The sequence below is a fragment of the Piliocolobus tephrosceles genome, chromosome 21, assembly GCF_002776525.5.
Source record: "Piliocolobus tephrosceles isolate RC106 chromosome 21, ASM277652v3, whole genome shotgun sequence".
NCBI lineage: Eukaryota > Metazoa > Chordata > Mammalia > Primates > Cercopithecidae > Piliocolobus > Piliocolobus tephrosceles.
In genome coordinates this window covers 1410531-1432451 of record NC_045454.1, presented here as the reverse complement: position 1 = coordinate 1432451, position 21921 = coordinate 1410531, and the positions used below count along the sequence as shown (strand labels likewise).

The following is a 21921-nucleotide window of genomic DNA, read 5'->3' as shown; positions in this document are numbered from 1 at the left end:
GTAAATGCTGGTTCTTGAATCAATTTATTTGTCTCTTCAAGGGAGAATTAGTGGTTGAGTTTTATCCAGTTCCTTTGCAGAAATTACAGGCTCCAAGCAAGACCTCACCTAAGCGAGGTGAGTGCTGGTTCTTGCATTGCTTTTTCTCCTCGTTTAAGAGAGAAGACATTATTGGTTGAGTTTCCACCATAGCCCTTCCCAAGCCTTAATGGTTGGTGTGAGGATGCTGGAAGGATCTTTTTCTTTTTTTCTTTTCTTTTTTTTAAGACAGAGTCTCACTCTTGCCCAGGCTGGAGTGCAGTGGCATGATCTCTGCTCACTGCAACCTCCGCCTCCTGGGATCAAGTGGTTTTCTTGCCTCAGTCTCCTGAGTAGCTGGGATTACAAGCACCCGCTACCACGCCCAGCTAATTTTTGTATTTTTAGTAGACACAGGGTTTCACCATGTTGGCCAGGCTGGTCTTGAACTCCTGACTTTAGGTGATCTGTCTGACTCCCCCTCCCAAAGTGCTGGGATTCCAGGCGTGAGCCACCGTGCCTGGCCTGATGTTGTCTTAAGGACTTCTATTCAAATATAGTTTAGAGGAGCTCAGGAGTTTGAGACTAGTCTGGGCAACATGGTAAAACTGTCTCTCCAAAAAATACAAGGCCAGTCACAGTGGCTCATGCCTGTTATCCCAACACTTTGGGAGGCCAGGTGGGTGAATCATTTGAGGCCAGGAGTTCGAGACAAGCCTGCCCAAAATGGTGAAACCCCGTCTTTACTAAAAACACAAAAATTAGCCAGGTGTGGTGGTGCATGCCTGTAATCCCAGTTAGTTGGAAGGTTGAGGCAGGAGAATGGCTTAAACCTGGGAGGGGGAGGTTGCAGTGAGCGGAGATCGCGCCACTACACTCCAGTCTGGGACACAGAGGGAGACCCCGTCTCAAAAAACAAAGGCGGCCAGACCTCAGGCTGTGTCCAGGCTACTTGTGGGGTGAGGTGGGAGGATCACCTGAGCTGGGAGGTGGGGGCTGCAATGAGGTGTGATTGTGCCACTGCACTCCAGCCTGATGAGATGGAGACCCTGTTTAAAAAAAAAAAAAAAAAAGTAAGCCGGGTGTGGCGACTCACTCCTGTAATCCCAGCACTTTCAGATCACCTTGAGGTTGGAAGTCTGGGACCAGCCTGACCAACATGGAGAAACCCGTCTCTACTAAAAATACAAAATCAGCCAGGCGTGGTGGTGCGCACCTGTAATCCCAGCTACTTGGAAGGCTGAGGCAGGAGAATCACTTGAACCCAGGAGGCGGAGGTTGCAATGAGCTGAGATCACGCCATTGCACTCCAGCCTGGGCAATGAGAGTGAAATTGTCTCCAAAAAAAAAAAAAAAAAAAAAAAGATTTCTAGATGCCGTGGCTCACACCTGTAATCCCAGCACTTTGGTTTGGGAGGCTGCGGCGGGTGGATCACCTGAGGTCAGGAGTTCAAGACCAACCTGGCCAACATGGAGAAACCACGCCCGGCTAGTTTTTTTTTTTTTTTTTTGTATTTTTAGTAGAGAAGGGGTTTCACCGTGTTAGCCAGGATGGTCTCCATCTCCTGACCTCATGATCTGCCCGCCCCAGCCTCCCAAAGTGCTGGGATGATAGGCGTGAGCCACCGCGCCCGGCCATGAACTGTTTTTTCTTTTTTCTCCCAGTTCTTCAGCCTTAACCTAAGGTCTCATACTTGGAGCACTATGACATCACCACAGCTCGAGTGGACCCTGCAGACTCTTCTGGAGCAGCTGAACGAGGATGAATTAAAGAGTTTCAAATCCCTCTTAAGGGCTCTTCCCCTCGAAGACGTGCTGCAGAAGACCCCGTGGTCTGAGGTGGAAGAGGCTGATGGCAAGAAACTGGCAGAAATTCTCATCAACACATCATCAGAAAATTGGATAAGGAATGCAACTGTGACTGTCTTGGAAGAGATGAACCTCACAGAATTGTGCAAGATGGCAAAGTCTGAGATGCTGGGTAAGTAGAACCTGGGGTGTCCTGGTCATTTGTAACAAAGAATGAGCCCTGGCCGGGTGCGGTGGCTCATGCCTGTAACCCTAGCGATTTGGGAAGCTGAGCGGGGTGGATCACCTGAGGTCAGGAGTTTGAGACCTACCTGACCAACATGGTAAAACCCCGTCTCTACTAAAAATACAAAAATTAGCTGGGCGTGGCGGGGTGGTGGGTGTGTGTAATTCCTGCGATTCAGGAGAATCCCTTGAACCTGGGAGGCAGAGGTTGCTGTGAGCCGAGATAGTGCCATTGCACTCCAGCCTGGGCGACGAAGTGAGACTCCATCTCAAAAAAATTAGATAGATTTGTATATATACTCATGATCTTAACTTTCCTATTACCTGTTTTGCATTTTTAGCATATTTTAAGAGATGTGGTCTTGCTACATTGCCCAGGCTCTTCACAGCCGTAATCATAGTACACTACAGCCTCAAACGCCTTGCCTTAAGCAATCCTCCTGCCTCAGCCTGTTGAGTAGCTGGAGATACAGGTACCTGTCCTGTGCTTGGCTCAGCATTTTTTTTTTTTTTCCTTCGAGACATTTCAATCTGTTGCCCAGGCTGGAGTGCAGTGGTGCGATCATGGTTCACTGCAGCCTCCAACTCCTGGGCTCATGCTATCATCCCATCTCAGCGTTCCAAGCTCATTTTTTCTTCTCTTTTGTAGAGATGGGGTCTTGCTATGTTGATGAGGCTGGTTTCGAACTCCTGGGCTCAAGAAATCCTCTTGCCTCCGTCTCCCAAGAGGCTGAGATTACAGGTGTGAGCCACCATGTCTGGCAGCATGCTTTTAAATACTTTGGGAATAATTTTATGATTTTATGTTTTTTTGAGATGGAGTTTTGCTTTGTCGCCAGGCTGGAGTGCAGTGACGCAATCTCACTGCAACCTCTGCCTCCTCCGGAAACATTATGGAGAAACGATCCTTGGTCTGGAAGGATACCTATTGTCTCTGTTTTGTGGGGGCAAAATTGCTAGGTCATATGGTAATTCTGTGTTTCTGAAGAAGCAAGTTGTTCTATTTTTAAATGCAAGAAAGATTCGAGTTTCTATTTGTCAGGAAAAAACATGCTAGTTATTCTAGAGAGAAAAAGAAAAATCAGGCAATCTCTAAACCAGGTACTGAATTGTGTCCAGAAAACTTATACTGAAGCTCTAACCGCCTCCCCACCTGCCATGTGACTATGTATTTGGAGATAGGGCTTCAGGAGTAAAGATGAAATGGGGTTACAAGGGTGGGGCCAATAGAACAAAAAAAAAAATTGAGCCAAAAGCAGTGATGTGTTCCTGTAGTCCCAGTTCTCAGGAGTCTTGAGGTGGGCGGATAGCTTGAATCCAGGAGTTTGAATCCAGTCTGGGGAACATATCGAGACCCCATCTGTAAATATATACGTATACATTTGACACTTTTTTTTTGAGACAGAGTCTCGCTCTGTCGCTCAGGCTGGAGTGCAGTGGTGAGATCTTGGCTCACTGCAACCTCCTCCTCCAGGTTCAAGTGATTCTCCTATCTCAGCCTCCCGAGTAGCCGGGATTACAGGCCTGCGCCATCATACCTGGCTAATTTTTTTTTTTTTTTTGGTATTTTTAGTAGAGATGGGGTTTTGCCACATTGGCCAGGCTGGTCTTGAGCTCCTGACCTTGTGATTTGCCCACCTCAGCCTCCCAAAGTGCTGGGATTACAGGCGTGAGCCGCCGCGCCTGGCTGACACTTTATGTATAATAATGTCTGATTTACGCAGTGCAAATTGCTGTGTCGGGCTTACACCTAAGTATTTTACAGAGGCCGGACAGGTGCAAGAAATAGATAGCCCTCAGCTGGGAGATGCAGAAGATGACTCAGAGTTAGCAAAGCCAGGTGGGTAAATACGGTCGTGTGGTCACGAGTGTGGTGTTTGAGAGCGTGCGCGGTGCATCACTTCTTCCTGGTTTTCTTCATTTCTGGTACTATTTTTTTTTTTTTTGAGACAGAATCTTGCTCTGTCCCCCAGACTGGAGTGCAGTGGTTCCATCTCTGCTCATTGCAACCTCCGCCTCCCGGGTTCAAGCAATTCTCTGCCTCAGCCTCTTGAGTAGCTGGGATTACAGGTGCCCGCCACTACCCCCAGCTAATGTTTTGTGTTTTTAGTAGAGACGGGGTTTCACTATCTTGGCCAGGTTGGTCTTGAACTCCTGACCTCAAGTGATCCACCCACCTCGGCCTCCGGAAGTGCTGTGATTACAGGCGTGAGCCGCCGCACCCGGCTGACACTTTATGTATAATAATGTCTGATTTACGCAGTGCAAATTGCTGTGTCAGGCTTACACCTAAGTATTTTACAGAGGCCGGACAGGTGCAAGAAATAGATAGCCCTCAGCTGGGAGATGCAGAAGAAGACTCAGAGTTAGCAAAGCCAGGTGGGTAAATAAGGTCGTGTGGTCATGAGTGTGGTGTTTGAGAACGTGCACGGTGCATCACTTCTTCCTGGTTTTCTTCATTTCTGGTACTATTTTTTTTTTTTTTTTTTGAGACGGAATCTTGCTCTGTCCCCGCAGGCTGGAGAGCAGTGGTTCCATCTCTGCTCATTGCAACCTCCGCCTCCCGGGTTCAAGCAATTCTCTTTCTCAGCCTCTTGAGTAGCTGGGATTACAGGCGCCCGCCACTACCCCCAGCTAACGTTTTGTATTTTTAGTAGAGACGGGGTTTCACTATCTTGGCCAGGTTGGTCTTGAACTCCTGACCTCAAGTGATCCACCCACCTCAGCCTCCTGAAGTGCTGGGATTACAGGCATGAGCCACCGTACCCGGCCTTCATTTCTGGTACTTGGCAAAGTAATTTTCAGAAGAGCGTAATCATCAACCTCAACTGTCCTGTGGGCTGTCACGGCAGGTGAAAAGGAGGGACGGAGAAATTCAGTGGAGAAACAATCTTTGGTCTGGAAGAACACCTTTTGGCAAGGAGACGTTGACAGTTTCCATGACGACGTCATTCGGAGAAACCAACGTTTCGTTCCATTCTTGAATCCCAGAACACCCAGGAAGCTAACACCTTACACCGTGGTGCTGCACGGCCCCGCGGGCGTGGGGAAAACCACACTGGCCAAAAAGTGTATGCTGGATTGGACAGACTGCAACCTCAGCCCGACGGCCAGATACGCTTTCTACCTCAGCTGCAAGGAGCTCAGCCGCATGGGCCCGTGCAGTTTTGCAGAGCTGATCTCCAAAGACTGGCCTGAATTGCAGGATGACATTCCAAGCCTCCTAGCCCAAGCACAGAGAATCCTGTTTGTGGTCGATGGCCTTGATGAGCTGAAAGTCCCTCCTGGGGCGCTGATCCAGGACCTCTGCGGGGACTGGGAGCAGCAGAAGCCGGTGCCCGTCCTCTTGGGGAGTTTGCTGAAGAGGAAGATGTTACCCAAGGCTGCCCTGCTGGTCACCACGCGGCCCAGGGCCCTGAGGGACCTCCAGCTCCTGGTGCAGCAGCCGATCTACATAAGGGTAGAGGGGTTCCTGGAGGAGGACAGGAGGGCCTATTTCCTGAGACACTTTGGAGACGAGGACCAAGCCATACGTGCCTTTGAGCTGATGAGGAGCAACGCGGCCCTGTTCCAGCTGGGCTCGGCGCCCGCGGTGTGCTGGATCGTGTGCACGACTCTGAAGCTGCAGATGGAGAAGGGGGAGGACCCGGCCCCCACCTGCCTCACCAGCACGGGGCTGTTCCTGCGCTTCCTCTGCAGCCAGTTCCCGCAGGGCGCACAGCTCTGGGGCGCGCTGCGGGCGCTGAGCCTCCTGGCCGCGCAGGGTTTGTGGGCGCAGATGTCCGTGCTCCACGGAGAAGACCTGGAAAGCGTTGGGGTGCAGGAGTCCGACCTCCGCCCATTCCTGGACAGAGACATCCTCCGCCAGGACAGTGTCTCCAAAGGCTGCTACTCCTTCGTCCACCTCAGCTTCCAGCAGTTTCTCACTGCGCTGTTCTACGCCCTGGAGGAGGAGGAGGAGGAGGACAGGGACGGCCGTGCCTGGGATATTGGGGACGTGCAGAAGCTGCTTTCCGAAGAAGAAAGACTCAAGAACCCCGACCTGATTCAAGTAGGGCACTTCTTATTCGGCCTGGCTAATGAGAAGAGAGCCAAGGAGTTGGAGGCCACTTTTGGCTGCCAGATGTCACCGGAGATCAAACAGGAATTACTGCGATGCAAAGCAAATCTTCATGCAAATAAGCCCTTATCCATGACAGAGCTGAAGGAGGTCTTGTGCTGCCTGTACGAGTCTCAGGAGGAGGAGCTGGTGAAGGTGGTGGTGGCTCCGTTCAAGGAAATTTCTATTAACTTGACAAATACTTCTGAAATGATGCACTGTTCCTTCAGCCTGAAGCACTGTCGAGACTTGGAGAAGGTCTCCCTGCAGGTTGCAAAGGGGGTGTTCCTGGAGAATTACGTGGATTTTGAACCAGACATTGAATTTGAGTGGTAAGAACTGTTTTCCCATCCCATGCTCCACTAGGAAGAGGCCAGCGTCTCTTGTACCCTGTGGCTTACGGTCAGAATTTCCCTCTGGCTAGACTTTCTTCCAGCTTCACAGTTCAACATGGAGATGCGATTTGGCAATTAGGAATTGGGGCTTTTTTTTTTTTTTGGACAGAGTTTTGCTCTTGTTGCCCAGGATGGAGTGCAGTGGCTCACTGCAACTTCTGCCTCCTAGGTTCAGGCGATTCTCCTGTCTCAGCCTCTCAAGTAGCTTGGACTACAGCCGCTTGCCACCATGCCCAGCTAATTTTTGTAATTTTAGTAGAGACGGGGTTTCATCACATTGGCCAGGCTGGTCTTGAACCCCTGACCTCAGATGATCTGCCTGCCTTGGCTTCCCAAAGTGCTGGGATTACAGACCTAAGCCACTGCTCGGCCTGTCTGTACTGTTTTGTCTGCTGTACCACCTCCTTTCCCCTCGCCTATCTTCACTCACTCAGCCCGGCCAGGAATTGAGGCTTAAAACACAGACTTTTAGGTGTTTAGTTTTCAGGTGGAAATGGTGCTGAATATCCCCAAACACTTGAGCCATTTCATATATAACAATGGCAGGGAGGGAATTTTTTTTTTTTTTTTTGAGAGGGAGTCTCGCTCTGTCACCCAGGCTGGAGTGCAGTGGCGCGATCTCTGCTCACTGCAAGCTCTCTCACGAGTAGCTGGGACTACAGGTGCCCGCCACCACTCCCGGCTAATTTTCTTGTATTTTTAGTAGAGACGGAGTTTTGCTGTGTTAGCCAGGATGGTCTCGATCTCCTGACCTTGTGATCTGCCCGCTTCGGCCTCCCAAAGTGCTGGGAGGCCGAGGAGGGCATGAGCCACCACACACGTCTATTTTATTTTTTTGTAAAACTTAAGATCTATACTCCTAGCAAAGTATGTGATTCAATATTGTTTACTATAGACACTGCTTTAGGTTGGTGCAAAAGTCATTGTGGTTTTTGCCATTGAAATGTGGTTTGCAGACACCTGTCCCCCAACGCAGGTACTCGGCATAGGAGACGAACGTGTGTTCTCCCGCAGGTGCACCTATGTAAGCCTTCCCAGCTGGGCTCAGCAGGATCTTCGCTCTCTTCGCCTCTGGACGGATTTCTGCTCTCTCTTCAGCTCAAACAGCAATCTGAAGTTTCTGGAAGTGAAACAAAGCTTCCTGAGCGACTCTTCTGTGCGGATTCTTTGTGACCACATAACCCGTAGCACCTGTCATCTGCAGAAAGTGGAGTAAGCAGAAACTCATCTTGCAAGGGAGACCCTGAACCATGAATGAGCTTCTTGCACTTTTTTTTTTTTTTGAGACGGAATCTCGCTCAGTCGCCCAGGCTGGAGTGCAGTGGCCGGATCTCAGCTCACTGCAAGCTCCGCCTCCCAGGTTCACGCCATTCTCCTGCCTCAGCCTTGCGAGTAGCTGGGACTACAGCCGCCTGCCACCTCGCCCGGCTAGTTTTTTGTATTTTTTTTAGTAGAGACGGGGTTTCACTGTGTTAGCCAGGATGGTCTCGATCTCCTGACCTCGTGATCCGCCCACCTTGGCCTCCCAAAGTGCTGGGATTACAGACATGAGCCGCCGTGCCTGGCCAAGAACTTCTACTAGTTTCTAAATGTGAAACAGCTTTTTGTTTATGCATGTCTCTACACAATGTGAGGATTATTCACTCAAAGTGGAATCTCTTCTGCTTTTCCCTAGGATTAAAAACGTCACCCCTGACACTGCTTACCGGGACTTCTGTCTTGCTTTCATTGGGAAGAAGACCCTCACGCACCTGACCCTGGAAGGGCACGTCGAGTGGGAACGCACGATGCTGCTGCTGCTGTGTGATCTGCTCAGAAATCACAAATGCAACCTGCAGTACCTGAGGTGGGTCTCGCGGTCTCAGCTCTCCCCAGTACCCAGAGTCCGCTGCACCATGTTGCCGGGGGATCTAGGAAAAAGGGTAACCACTTTGGATGCCGTCCCAGACGGGGAATGTATTCCTCAAACAGGCCTGTGTGGGGAGTCAGTCTCTCCTCTTTTCCCACCCAGCTTGACTTCTGCGTTGCATAACTAGCCCTCGATGCAAAGAAACACCCAGAATTCTGTGCTGTGTTCCGGCTTTAGGGACGTGCTATTCCTGACTGCGGCTTGCCTACATGTTGGGATGGAGAGCAGCGGCCCCTAGCCTTTTCTGCAATGGGGGCCGATTTTGTGCAAGAGAATTATTCCATAGACAGAGGTTCGGGGTTAGTTTTGGGATGAAACTGTTCAATCTCAGATCATCGGGCGCTGAAGCTAATTGTTGGTGCCTGATCCCTATGCAGTGCTGTGATCCCAGCACTTTGGGAGTCTGAGGTGAATGGATCATCAATCTCAGATCATCAGGAGTTAGGTACTCACATGGAGCATGCAGCCTTCTCTGCACTCCTATGAGAATCTTTTTTTTTTTTTTTTTTTGAGGGGGAACAGAGTTTTACTCTTGTCGCCAAGGCTGGAGTGCAGTGTTGTGGTCTTGGCTCACAGCAACCTACGCCTCCTGGGTTTCAAGCGATTCTCCTGCCTCAGCCTCCCGAGTAGCTGGGATTACAGGCATGCACCACCATGCCCGACAAATGTTTGTATTTTTGGTAGAGATGGGGTTTCACCATGTTGGCCAGGCTGGTCTTGAACTTATGACCTCAAGTGATCCACCTGCCTCGGCCTCCCAAAGTGCTAGGATTGCAGGCATGAGCCCACTGCACGTGGCCAGGATAAAATTTTTATTTTGAGTATTAAGCATCAATTTGTCCCTTCTAGTCCCAGCTACGCTGGAGGCTGAGGTGGGAGGATCGTTTGAGCCCAGGATGCAGAGGTTGTGGTGAGCTGTGATCATGCCACTGCACTCCAGCTTGGGCAACAGAACGAGATCCTGTCTCAAAAAAAATTTTTCCCCCCTACAAAATCACCCACACAGGCCATTTTGGTGAAACATTGCACAGAATTGTATTACAGTCTCTTGGAGATGTGGCTGGATGTTACTCGAATGGCCGTGGGGATACTTGAAGAAGCAGAGGAAAGATTAGATCTCTCCAATAATTCAGGCCAGGGTTGGAGACATGAGTAGAACGGGATAAACCAAAGACGTAACGTTTTGGGAAGTGAGGCAGAAGAAGCTGATCTGAGCCGGGCGTGGTGGCGCACACCGGTAATCCTAGCACTTTGGGAGGCCCAGGTGGGTGGATCACCTGAGGTCGGGAGTTCAAGACCGGCATGGTTAACATGGTGAAATCCCGTCTCTACTAAAAATACAAAAAAACTAGCCGGGCGAGGTGGCGGGCGCCTGTAGTCCCAGCTACTCCGGAGGCTGAGGCAGGAGAATCGCTTGAACCCAGGAGGTGGAGGCTACAGTGAGGTGAGATCACGCCACTGCACTCCAGCCTGGGCGACAGAGTGAAACTGTGTCAAAAAAAAAGAAAAAGAAAAAAAGCTGATAGGTTATACTCTGTCCTCCCAGAAGAATGACTTTTCCCACGCTTTTCACAGGTTGGGAGGTCACTGTGCCACCTCGGAGCAGTGGGCTGATTTCTCCTGTGTCCTCAAAGGCAACCAGTCCTTGAAGCACCTGCACCTCTCAGCCAGTGTGCTCCTGGACGAGGGTGCCAAGTTGCTGTACAAGACCATGACACGCCCAAAACACTTCCTACAGATGTTGTCGTAAGTCTCCTCTTCCCACAGGCAGCTCTGGTTTAGCTCTGGGGCCATAGAAGAGAAAGGGTAACTAACACCTGACTTGCTGGGCCACCCATGTGGCACCTCTCGCTGACATAAACACCTGCTTCATTCAGGCCAGGCGTGGTGGCTCTGCCTGTAATCTCAGCACTTTGGGAGGCTGAGGTGGGCGGATCATCTGAGTTCAGGAGTTTGAGACCAACCTGGCCAACATGGCGAAACCCTGTCTCTATTAAAAATAGAAAAAACAGGGTGGGCGCGGTGGCTCACGCCTGTAATCCCCGCACTTTGGGAAACCAAGGTGGGTGGATCACGAGATCAAGAGATCGAGACCATCCTGGCTAACACGGTGAAACCCCGTCTCTACTACAAAATACAAAAAATTAGCCGGATGCAGTGGCGGGCGCCTGTAGTCACAGCTACTTGGGAGACTAAGGTAGGAGAATGGTGTGAACCCAGGAGGCGGAGCTTGGCAGTGAGCTGAGATGCCGCCAATGCACTCCAGCCTGGGCGACAGAGCGAGACTCCGTCTCAAAACAAAACAAAATAAAAAAAACCAGCCAGGCGTGATGGTGCACATCTGTAATCCCAGCTACTCAGGAGGCTGAGCCAGGAGAATTGCTTGAAACTGGGAGGTGGAAGTTGCAGTGAGTTGAGATCCTGCCATTGCACTGCAGCCTGGGTGACAGCGAGACTTGATCTCAAAAACAAAAGAACACCTGTGTCCTGTGACGGCTCCAGGTGGACCGCTACATCTTGGCCTTCTCGCATTTCTGGCTGTGATGACTTGCACAGGACAGAGGGCAGGGGATGAGCAGTGAGGGCTGAAGCTGAGGACCCTAGCAATGTGGATATCGCCAAGCAGGTTGGAGTTGTGGAAATGTTCTCATCCTTTTACCATTTGTTTCATACTTTTGCAGGTTAGAAAACTGTCGTCTTACAGAAGCCAGTTGCAAGGACCTTGCTGCTGTCATGGTTGTCAGCCAGCAGCTGACACACCTGTGCTTGGCCAAGAACCCCATCGGGGATACAGGGGTGAAGTTTCTGTGTGAGGGTTTGAGTTACCCTGAGTGTAAACTGCAGGCCTTGGTGTAAGTCTCTGCTGGCTGTGTGTGTGTGTGTGTGTGCGCGCGCGCGTGTGCGTGTGCGTGTGCGTGTGTGTGCGTGTGCGTGCGCGCGCACGCACGCAAGTGAATTCAAGCAGGAGAGGAAAGTACTGGTTAATTCATTTCAAATGTAACTTTTAAGAACTTGATAAGAATTAAAGAATAGGCAGAGGCTGGGCACGGTGGCTCACACCTGTAATCCCAGCACATCGGGAGGCCGAGGTGGGTGGATCACGAGGTCAGAAGATCAAGACCATCCTGGCTAACATGGTGAAACCCCATATCCACTAAAAATACCAAAAATTAGCCAGGCATGGTGGTGGGTGCCTGTAGTCCCAGCTACTTGGGAGAATGAGACAGGAGAATGGCGTGAACCCGGAAAGCGGAGGTTGCGGTGAGCCAAGATCTCACCACTGTACTCCAGCCTGGGTGACAGAGCAAGACTCCGTCTCAAAAACAACAACAAAAACAGGCAGATACAGGTAGAAGCATGCTAATATTTGCATGTCTGCAGAACCTCTTCCTGCTATGAAGGAAGATTTGAGATGGGCAGTTGGTTCTTGGATCTGATGCTTTGTGTGTGTGCTTTCAAATTCATATGACATAGCACTGCCTGCTGTTGGAGGTAGATTGAGTTATATGGTAGGGCCAGTGACACCTTTTATAAAATTTTTATTTCCATAGGTTATTGGGGAACAGGTGGTGAATGGCAGGCAAATCACCTAGGGTTCGAGACCAACCTGGCCAACATGGTGAAAACCCATCTCTACTAAGAAATACAAAAATTGCAAGGCTTGGTGGTGCACGCCTGTAGTACCAGCTACTCAGAAGGCTGAGGTAGGAGAATCGCTTGAATCCGGAGGCAGAGGCTGCAGTGAGCTGAGATTGCGCCACTGTACTCCAGCCTGGGCAACAGAGCGAGACTCTGTCTCAAGAAAAAAATAAAAAAAAAAACAACAAAAAAACCTTATTTATAAAAACATAGGTGGCAGGTTGGAATTGACCCATGAACTGTAGTTGGCTGAATCTTGTTATGTGGGAAGAAGCCCAGCCTGAGTTACCTGTTCACATTAAGATCGTGGTTAGAACAATATTCAAGAGATTGCATAGGGTTGAAGACCTATTCCTGTTAGGAAATTCTAGCTAGTGTTCATTTCTGAGATTTTTTTTTTTTTTTTTGGATGGAGTCTCACTCTGTCACCCAGGCTGGAATGCAGTGGTGCGATCTTGGCTCACTGCAACCTCTGGTTCCTGGGTTCAAGTAATTCTCCTACCTCAGCCTCCTGAGTAGCTAGGATTACAGGCGTGTACCACCGCACCTGGCTAATTTTTGTGTATATGTATATGTGTGTGTGTATATATGTATGTATGTGTGTATGTATATATATATATATTATGAGACAGAGTTTCACTCTTGTTGCCCAGGCTGGAGTGCAATGGCGTGATCTCTGCTTACCGCAACCTTTGTCTCTGGAGTTCAAGCAATTCTCCCGCCTCAGACCCCCGAGTAGCTGGGATTACAGGCATGTGCCACCACACCCAGCTAATATTGTATTTTTAGTAGAGACGGAGTTTTTCCCTGTCGGTCAGGCTGGTCTCGAACTCCCGACCTCAGGTGATCTGCCTGCTTCAGCCTCCCAAAGTGCTGGGATTACAGGCTTGAGCCACTGTGTCTGGACCAATTTTTGTATTTTTTTGTATTTTTTTTTTGAGACGGAGTCTTGCTCTGTCGCCCAGGCTGGAGTGCAGTGGCCGGATCTCAGCTCACTGCAAGCTCCGCCTCCCGGGTTCACGCCATTCTCCTGCCTCAGCCTCCCGAGCAGCTGGGATCACAAGTGCCCGCCACCTCGCCCGGCTAGTTTTTTTTTTTTTTTTTTTTTAAGTAGAAATGAGGTTTCACCATGTTGGCCAGGCTGGTCTTGAACTCCTGACCTCTAAGTGATCTGCCCGTCTCGGCCTCCCACTGCTGGGATTATAGGCATAAGCCGCTGCACTGGGCCCATTTGCATGCTTTTATGTACAAGCCCACCTGGAAGTAGATAGCTCAAGGTGGAAGGTATACAGTGCTGGAAATAACTATGTCACAGGGCATTAGCCAGCGGGATAACAGGCTTCTCTTCCTCTGATTATCCTGCAGGTTACAGCAATGCAGCATAACCAAGCGTGGCTGTAGATATCTCTCAGAGGCACTCCAAGAAGCCTGCAGCCTCACAAACCTGGACTTGAGTCTCAACCAGATAGCTCGTGGATTGTGGATTCTCTGTCAGGCATTAGAGAATCCAAACTGTAACCTAAAACACCTACGGTAGGTGATTTTCTTTTTCTTCTTTCTTTCTTTTTTTTTTTTTTGAGACAGGGTCTTGCTCTGTCCCCCAGGCTGGAGTGCAGTGGTGTGATCAAGGCTCACTGTGGCTTCAGTCTTCCAGGCTTGATTGGTCCTCCCACCTCGGCCTCCTGAGTAGCTGGGACTGCAGGCATGTATTACCATGGCCAGCTAACTTTTTTCTGTAGAGATGAGGTCTTGTCATCTTTTCCAGGCTGGTTTTGAACTCGGAGACTCAGGGAATCCTCCCACCTCAGCCTCCCAACGTGCTAGGATTACAGGCGTGAGCCATCACGCCTGGCCTCATTTTTAAAGTTTTTCGAAATCTGGAAATCTCTAATTTCTGTTTTCTTTTTTTTTTTTTTTGACACGGAGTCTCGCTGTAGTTGCCCAGGCTGGAGTGCGATGGCGTGATCTTGGCTCACTGCAACCTCCACCTCCCGGGTTCAAGTGATTCTCCTGCCTCAGCCTCCTGGGTAGCTGGGATTACAGACGCCTGCCACCACGCCTAGCTAATTTTTTGTATTTTTAGTAGAGATGGGGTTTCACTGTGTTAGCCAGATGGTCTCGATCTCCTGACCTCATGATCCTCCTGCCTTGGCCTCCCAAAGCGCTGGGATTACAGGCGTGAGCCACTGCGCCTGGTCAATTTCTATGGTTTCAATATCTCAGACTATATCACTTTGGATCCAGTTTTAAGAGCAAATCCCTCCAGAAACTGAATATAGGTGGGTGGGCACTTCCAAAGTCATGTAGAGGGCCTGGAGAAGTGAAATATAGGTGAGAATGGCCCCCAGTGACCTGGACTTCAGGAACATTGCTGCTTCTGCTGGGATCCAGTAATCAGGAAGCCGTGAGCCTGCCCCAGCTCATAAACCCAGGGAACTGGAGATAGGAAACCACCCCAGGAAATGCAAAGCCTCCACAAATGGAATAGTGAGGTGTTGATCACTTCTCTCTCCAAAGTTTGTCAGTTGCATCCTTGGATGCAACCTATTTTCCAACTAGAATCTGCAATCCTAATGAGAAGAGAATCTGCATCGTGTCACTACTTAGCTTTGCTGTAGAGACAAGAAAAAAACACGAGAACACAGGGTACTTTTTTTCTTTTTTGAGACGGAGTCTCGCTCTATCACCCAGACTGGAGTGCAGTGGTGCCATCTTGGCTCACTGCAACCTCAGCCTCCAAGGTTCAAGCGATTCTCCTGCCTCAGCTAAGTAGCTAGGATTACAGGGGTGCACCACCATGCCCAGCTAATTTTTGTATTTTTAGTAGAGACCAGGTTTCACCATGTTGGCCGGGCTGATCTCCCAACTCCTGACCTCAAGTGATCCACCTGCCTCAGCCTCCCAAAGTGCTGGGATTACAGGCATGAGCCACTGTTCCTGTCCTCCGGAAGTTTCTTAACCCATCACCCTGAGGAACATTTCAAGCTGCAAGCCAGACCGTGATACCTTACTATTTCCAAAGACTCAAAAGCTCAGCGCAAATAAAGGAGTGGATCACCTGGTGGCTTGCGCCTGTAATCCTAGATTCTCTGGAGGCTGGGGCAGAAGAATCACTTGAACCTGGGAGGCGGAAGTTGCAGTGAGCCGAGATCACGTCATTGTACTCCAGCCTGGGCAACAGGAGCGAAACTGTCTTAAAAAAAAAAAAAAAAATCAAAGGCTTTTACAGTGGCCTACAGGGCCTTATGGCCTCGTCTTATCAGTTATTAGCCAAAATCATTCTACTTTCTTACCAAAATCATTCTACTTTCTCACTAGCTCAGTATTTTATTTACAAGATTCCTTCCCCCAGTTAGCACGCTGGTTCATGATCTAACATCCTTCAGTTTTTTCCCTCCTATCACTTTCCCAAAGAGTTTTTTTTTTTTTTTTTTTTTGAGACAGAGTCTCGCTCTGTCACCGGGGCTGGAGTGCTGTGGCCGGATCCCAGCTCACTGCAAGCTCCGCCTCCCGGGTTCACGCCATTCTCCTGCCTCAGCCTCCCAAGTAGCTGGGACTACAGGCACCGCCACCTCGCCCGGCTAGTTTTTTGTAGTTTTTAGTAGAGACGGGGTTTCACCGTGTGAGCCAGGATGGTCTCGATCTCCTGACCTCGTGATCCGCCCGTCTCGGCCTCCCAAAGTGCTGGGATTACAGGCTTGAGCCACCGCGCCCGGCCCCCAAAGAGAACTTAAATGACCGGCATAAATCTAGCCAGTGCCTCTCTGGTTGACTTACCTCTACCCTGTTTATTTTAATACCATCCTCCATTGTCTTCAATAGAACATAACCAGATGTCTGCTGTCACTAAAATAAACTGTGTGAGGATTTCTTCATCTCACTCCTCTCTGCATTCCCTCAGTACTGGATCCCCAGCAAATATGCTGCTGCTTTTTTTTTTTTTTTGAGACTGAGTCTCACTCTTTCACCCAAGCTGCCGTGCAGTGGTGATTTGTTGGCTCACTACAACCTCTGCCTCCTGGGTTCAAGCAATTCTTCTGCCTCAGCCTCTCGAGAAGTTGGAATGACAGGTGACAACACCATACCTGGCTAATTTTTGTATTTTCATTTTATGGATTTATTTATGAGATGGAGTTTCACTCTGTTGCCCAGGCTGGAGTGCAGTGGCACGATCTTGGCTCACTGCAACCACTGCCTCCCAGGCTCAAGCGATTCTTGTGCCTCACCTTCCCAAGTAGCTGGCATCAAAGGCACTCACCACCATGCGTGGCTAATTTTTTGTGGAGATGGGGTTTCACCATGTTCGCCTGGCTGGTCTCATCCTGAACTCAGGTGATCCACCTGCCTTAGCCTCCCAAGGTGCTGGGATTACAGCTGCCTGCCTCCACACCCTGCCTCATCTTTGCATTTGTAATAGAGGTAGGGTTTGACCATGTTGGCAAGGCTGGTTTCTAGCTCCTGGCCTCAAGTGATCCACCTGCCTTGGCCTCTCGAAGTGCTGGGATTACAGACATGAGCCATGGCATCTGGCCACTACCTGCTCAGTGAATGCACGGGTTTCCATGTTCTTCCTCAACAGCCTCTGGAGCTGCTCCCTCATGCCTTTCTATTGTCAGCATCTTGGATCAGCTCTCATCAGCAATCAGAAGCTTGAAACTCTGGACCTGGGCCAGAATCATTTGTGGAAGAGTGGCATAATTAAGCTCTTTAGGGTTCTAAGACAAAGAACTGGATCCTTGAAGACACTCAGGTATGGCTTTTTTTTTTTTTTTTTTTTTTCCTGACATGGAGTCTTGCTCTGTCACCCAGGCCGGAGTGCAGTGGCGCGACCTTGGCTCACCACAACCTCCGCCTCCCAAGTTCAAGCAATTCTCCTGCCTCAGCCTCCTGAGTAGCTGGGCCTACAGGCACGCCAGCATGTCCAGCTAAGTTTTGTATTTTTTTCTTTTTTTTTTTGAGACGGAGTGTTGCTCTTGTTTGTAGCCCAGGCTGGAGTGTAGTGGTGCGATCTCGGCTTACTGCAAGCTCCACCCCCTGGGTTCAAGCAATTTTCCTGCCTCAGCCTCCTGAGTAGCTGGGATTACAGTCGCCCGCCACCACGCCAGGCTAATTTTTGTACTTTCAGTAGAGATGGAGTTTCACCATATTGGCCAGGCTGGTCTTGAGCTCCTGACCTCAGGTGATCTGCCTGCCTTGGCCTTCCAAAGTGCTGGAGTTACAGGCATGAGCCACTGCACCTGGCCAATTTTTGTAGTTTTTAGTAGAGACAGGGTTTCACTATGTTGGTCAGGTTGGTCTCAAACTCCCAACCTCAGGTGATCCACCCGCCTCAGCCCCTCAAAGTGCTGGGATTACAGGTGTGAGCCACCACACCCAGCCCCAGGATGGCTGTTTCACATGGTGAATTTCTTCCCATGCAGAGAAGAGTGTTTTTTTGGGAGTGGGTGCACTCTTTGTAGGAATCAAGGCATCTTTCTATAGCACACTCCTAGCTTAGGAGATAATTTAAAAATTAGATGCTTCTGTAAAATGCTCTGTGAATTGAATATTGTCCAACATCCCCCTCAAACACTTAGTGCTTGGCATACTGACAGTTTAAATCATCCTGGAGTACAGACTGGAAGCTTGTGCGTATGTGTGTGCATGAGCGTATACACCCACACACGCACACGCACCCCCCTCATCATTACATCCAAAAATAGGTAGTTCCCAGAGCTGTCCTGGATCTTAGCTTTTCAGAAGATCGTCCTGCAGATGTTCCCTTAATTGTGAACCATGTATATCTTTTCTTTTTTTTTTTTTTTTTTTTTTGAGACGGAGTCTCGCTCTGTCACCCAGGCTGGAGTGCAATGGCCGGACCTCAGCTCACTGCAAGCTCCGCCTCCCGGGTTTATGCCATTCTCCTGCCTCAGCCTCCTGAGTAGCTGGGACTACAGGCGCCCGCCACCTCGCCCGGCTAGATTTTTTTGTATTTAGTAGAGATGGGGTTTCACCGTGTTAGCCAGGATGGTCTCGATCTCCTGACCTCATGATCCGCCCGTCTCGGCCTCCCAAAGTGCTGGGATTACAGGCTTGAGCCACCGCGCCCGGCTTCCATGTATATCTTTTCAATGACTTATTTTTAATTTTTTTGAGATGGAGTCTCGCTGTGTCGCCCAGGCTGGAGTGCAGTGGCCAGATCTCAGCTCACTGCAAGCTCCACCTCCCGGGTTCACGCCATTCTCCTGCCTCAGCCTCCTGAGTAGCTGGGACTACAGGCGCCCGCCAGCTTGCCTGGCTAGATTTTTGTATTTTTTAGTGGAGACGGGGTTTCACCGTGTTAGCCAGGATGGTCTTGATCTCCTGACCTTGCGATCCGCCCGTCTTGGCCTCCCAAAGTGCTGGGATTACAGGCTTCAGCCACCGCATCAGTGACTTATTTTAACATAATCTACCTCAGTTTCTTCTTGCCTTGTTCTTTTTCCCTTTCCCCTTACCCTTTTCCCTTTTCTTTCCTTTCCTTTTCTTGAGACAATGTTTTGCTCTGCTGTACTGTGTAGCTATGTTGCCAAGTCTGTTCTCAAACTCCTGGCTTCAAGCGATCCTCCTGTCTTGGCCTCACAAAGTACTAGGATTATAGGCGTGAGCCACTGTGCACAACCCACTTGTCTTATTCAAGAGTTTAGTTGTAGAGATGATAACGCATTTAAACTGCTTAACGAGTCTAGTGTTCCATTATTGGAACGCTAAGCATGTGGGAGTTATTTATATCCTGCTCAAGGTCATTGCCAAGGTAGGATTTTTCACACACGTCTGCAGTTCAAATAATTGTAACCTCTGGCATAAATGGGTTAAGGTTTTAGGGGTATATCATGAACGTTGAGCTATACAGTGTCATGCTTCTCTTGCTAGTGGGACCATGGTCTGTAATGCCACCAAGGACTATTGGTGACAAATCTCTAACCCTGTGGTCTCTTATGTCATATGTTTTGCACGTATTTCTGTTCTCATTCCTCAGTTCCTCCTCTGGGAGGCCAAGGTGGGAGGATCGTTTGAGGCCAGGAGTTTGAGACCAGCCTGGGCAACATAGCAAGCCAGTGTCTCTACGATGACCACCCCTCATGTTCACATGTACAGGGCTGCATGCTGCTGCCATGTTAGAGCCACGTTTGCTATCATTAACCCTGGGGTTCACTCTGGCATTCTCTTAGTTCTACTGAAGGTTTGATTTGCCACTAGTTTTTATTTATTTATTTGGAGACGGAGTTTTTTTCTTGTTTGAGACAAGAGTTTCACTCTGTTGCCCAGGCTGAGAGTGCAGTGGTGCAATTTTGGCTGACTGCAACCTGTGCCTCCCGGGTTCAAGCAATTCTCCTGCCTCAGCCTCCTTAGTAGCTGGGATTGCAAGCACGAGCCACCATGCCCGGCTAATTTTTTTGTATTGTTAGTAGAGATTGTGTTTCTCCATGTTGGTCAGGCTGGTCTCGAACTCCCAATCTCAGGTGATCTGCCCCCCTTGGCCTCCCAAAGTGTTGGGGTTACAGGCGTGAGCCATCACGCTTGGCCAGTTCTTGTATTTTTAGTAGAGATAGGGTTTTGCCATGTTGGCCAGGCTGGTCTCAAACTCCTGACCTCGTGATCTGCCTGCCTTGGCCTCCTAAAGTGCTAGGATTACAGGCATAAGCCACTGCACCTGGCCAAGGAGACAGAGTCTTGCTCTGTCACCCAGGTTGCAGTACAGTGGCACGATATTGGCTCACTGCAACGTCCACCTCCCAGGTTCAAAGCGATTCTCCTGTCTCAGCCTCCCGAGTAGCTGGTATTTCAGGTGTCTGCCACCACGACCAGCTAATTTTTGTATTTTTAGTAGAGACGGGTTTTCACTATGTTGACCAGGCTGTTCTTGAACTCCTGACCTCAGGTGATCTGCCCGCCTTAGTCTCCCAAAGTGCTGGGATTATAGGCATGAGCCACCATGCCCCGGCCTGATTATCTAGTTTTCAAACTTATTTTTTAAAGACAGGTTTTACTGTGTTACCCAGGCTGGAGTGCAGTAGGGCAATCTCCATCTTGTTGCAACCTCCGCCTCCTGGGCTCAAGTGATCCTCCTGCCTCAGCCTCCCGAGTAGCTGGGACTATAGGCATGCACCACCATTCCTGGCTAACTTTTTGTATTTTTGGTAGAGACAGGGTTTTGCTGTGTTGCCCAGGCTGGTCTTGAACTGCTGAGCTCAAGCAATCTGCCGGTCTTGGCCTCCCAAAGTGCTGGGACTACAGGTGTGAGACACCGTGCCTGGCCATAATCTGTGTTTTCTTGGACTTATAAGGATCCCCATTGTGTGGGTCTAAATTTCTTTTTAGAAAACGTTTCGGGGCCGGGCGCGGTGGCTCAAGCCTGTAATCCCAGCACTTTGGGAGGCCGAGACGGGCGGATCACGAGGTCAGGAAATCGAGACCATCCTGGCTAACACGGTGAAACCCCGTCTCTACTAAAAATACAAAAACTAGCCGGGCGAGCTGGCGGACGCCTGTAGTCCCAGCTACTCCGGAGGCTGAGGCAGGAGAATGGCAGGAACCTGGGAGGCGGAGCTTGCAGTGAGCTGAGATCCGGCCACTGCACTCCAGTCCGGGCGACAGAGCGAGACTCTGCCTCAAAAAAAAAAAAAAAAAAAAGTTTCTCCTGGGTGCTGTGGCTCACATCTGTAATCCCACGGCTTTGGGAGGCCGAGGTGGACGGATCACTCGAGGCCAGAAGTTCGAGACCAGCCTGGCTAACATATCAAAACGCCGTCTCTACTGTAAATACAAAACTTAGCCAAGCGTGGTGGTGCACACCTGTCATCCCTGTTACTCAGGAGGTTAAGGCATGAGAATCGCTTGAACCTGGGACCTGGAGGTTGCAAAGAGTGAAGATGGCACCACTGCACCCCAGCCTGGGCAACAGAGCAAAGCAAGACCCTGTCCCCCCCAAAAAATCTCAAAAATGTTTCCTGCTTTGAATGTTTGAAAACAGATGTTCAGGCATCTTGGGTAGTTGAGAATGAATTTCTTGGGACAATGAAACTACGGGCGCCCTGGGAACATGTGTGTTTTCTGATCTGTGCAGGTTGAAGACCTATGGAACTAATTCGGAAATCACGAAGCTGTTGGAGGAAGTGAAAGAAAAGAATCCTAAGCTGACAATTGATTGCAATGCTTCCGGGGCAACGGCACCTGCGTGCTGTGACTTTTTTTGCTGAGCAGCCTGGGATCGCTCTACGAATTACACAGGAAGCGGGAATCTGGTCTCTAAGATGTTTTATGAATGAAGGTCAGAGGGTCACGTGTTAACACTAGCGTCTGTGTCAAGATGTCGAATTTGACACTGGTTTTCTCGCTGTTTGTGGGAGATTCTGCACAAGTCACACACCCGCTTCACCTCATACTACGCACCTTCTCACAGGGAAAATAAAGTGAGCACTCTCGTTGCAGCTGCGTTTATTGACATGCTCAAGAGTAAACCTGCCATAACCATGCTACTCTGTGCTTAGTCTAGGAAGAAGTATTTCTGAGAAGTTCAGGGATGATTCTGTTGATTCTTTTATTTCTTCTCTGACTCAGGCACCCCTTGGTCTAGTTTACAAACTGCCTGGTGCATCTATGTGATCGGTGTGTCTTTGTGACTTACTTGATCACACCCTAACCCACGCGTTGACAAACGGGCCAGATAGTTAATATGCTTGGCACTGTGGGCCCCGTGGTCTCTCATCAGCTCTCAGCTGTGCCTTTGTACGTGGAAGCAGTGCAGATGATCTGTGCCAAGGGCCTGGCTTGCACCTGTGGAGGCTTCCCAGAAACAGCTTGAGGGC

At 49.7% G+C, this 21921-nt stretch overlaps 1 protein-coding gene across 3 annotated transcripts in view; it reads left to right on the top strand.

Annotated features, from left to right (window-relative positions):
* Positions 1 to 21616, top strand: part of NLRP7 (NLR family pyrin domain containing 7) — a 21707-nt gene extending 91 nt beyond the window's left edge. Inside the window, exons 2-11 of one of the 3 annotated variants that reach the window (XM_026457607.1) lie at positions 1684 to 1999; positions 4357 to 4431; positions 4905 to 6483; positions 7645 to 7758; positions 8222 to 8392; positions 10031 to 10201; positions 11137 to 11307; positions 13460 to 13627; positions 16674 to 16844; positions 21180 to 21616. In XM_026457607.1, coding sequence (XP_026313392.1) covers positions 1723 to 1999; positions 4357 to 4431; positions 4905 to 6483; positions 7645 to 7758; positions 8222 to 8392; positions 10031 to 10201; positions 11137 to 11307; positions 13460 to 13627; positions 16674 to 16844; positions 21180 to 21312 — 3030 coding nt within the window. In that variant the 5' untranslated portion in view covers positions 1684 to 1722 and the 3' untranslated portion in view covers positions 21313 to 21616. Of the gene's footprint in view, positions 1 to 1683; positions 2000 to 4356; positions 4432 to 4904; positions 6484 to 7560; positions 7759 to 8221; positions 8393 to 10030; positions 10202 to 11136; positions 11308 to 13459; positions 13628 to 16673; positions 16845 to 21179 lie in introns of all 3 variants that reach the window. The other 2 variants (XM_026457609.1, XM_026457608.1) reach the window with 2 other exon arrangements.
* Positions 21617 to 21921: the final 305 nt, after the last annotated feature.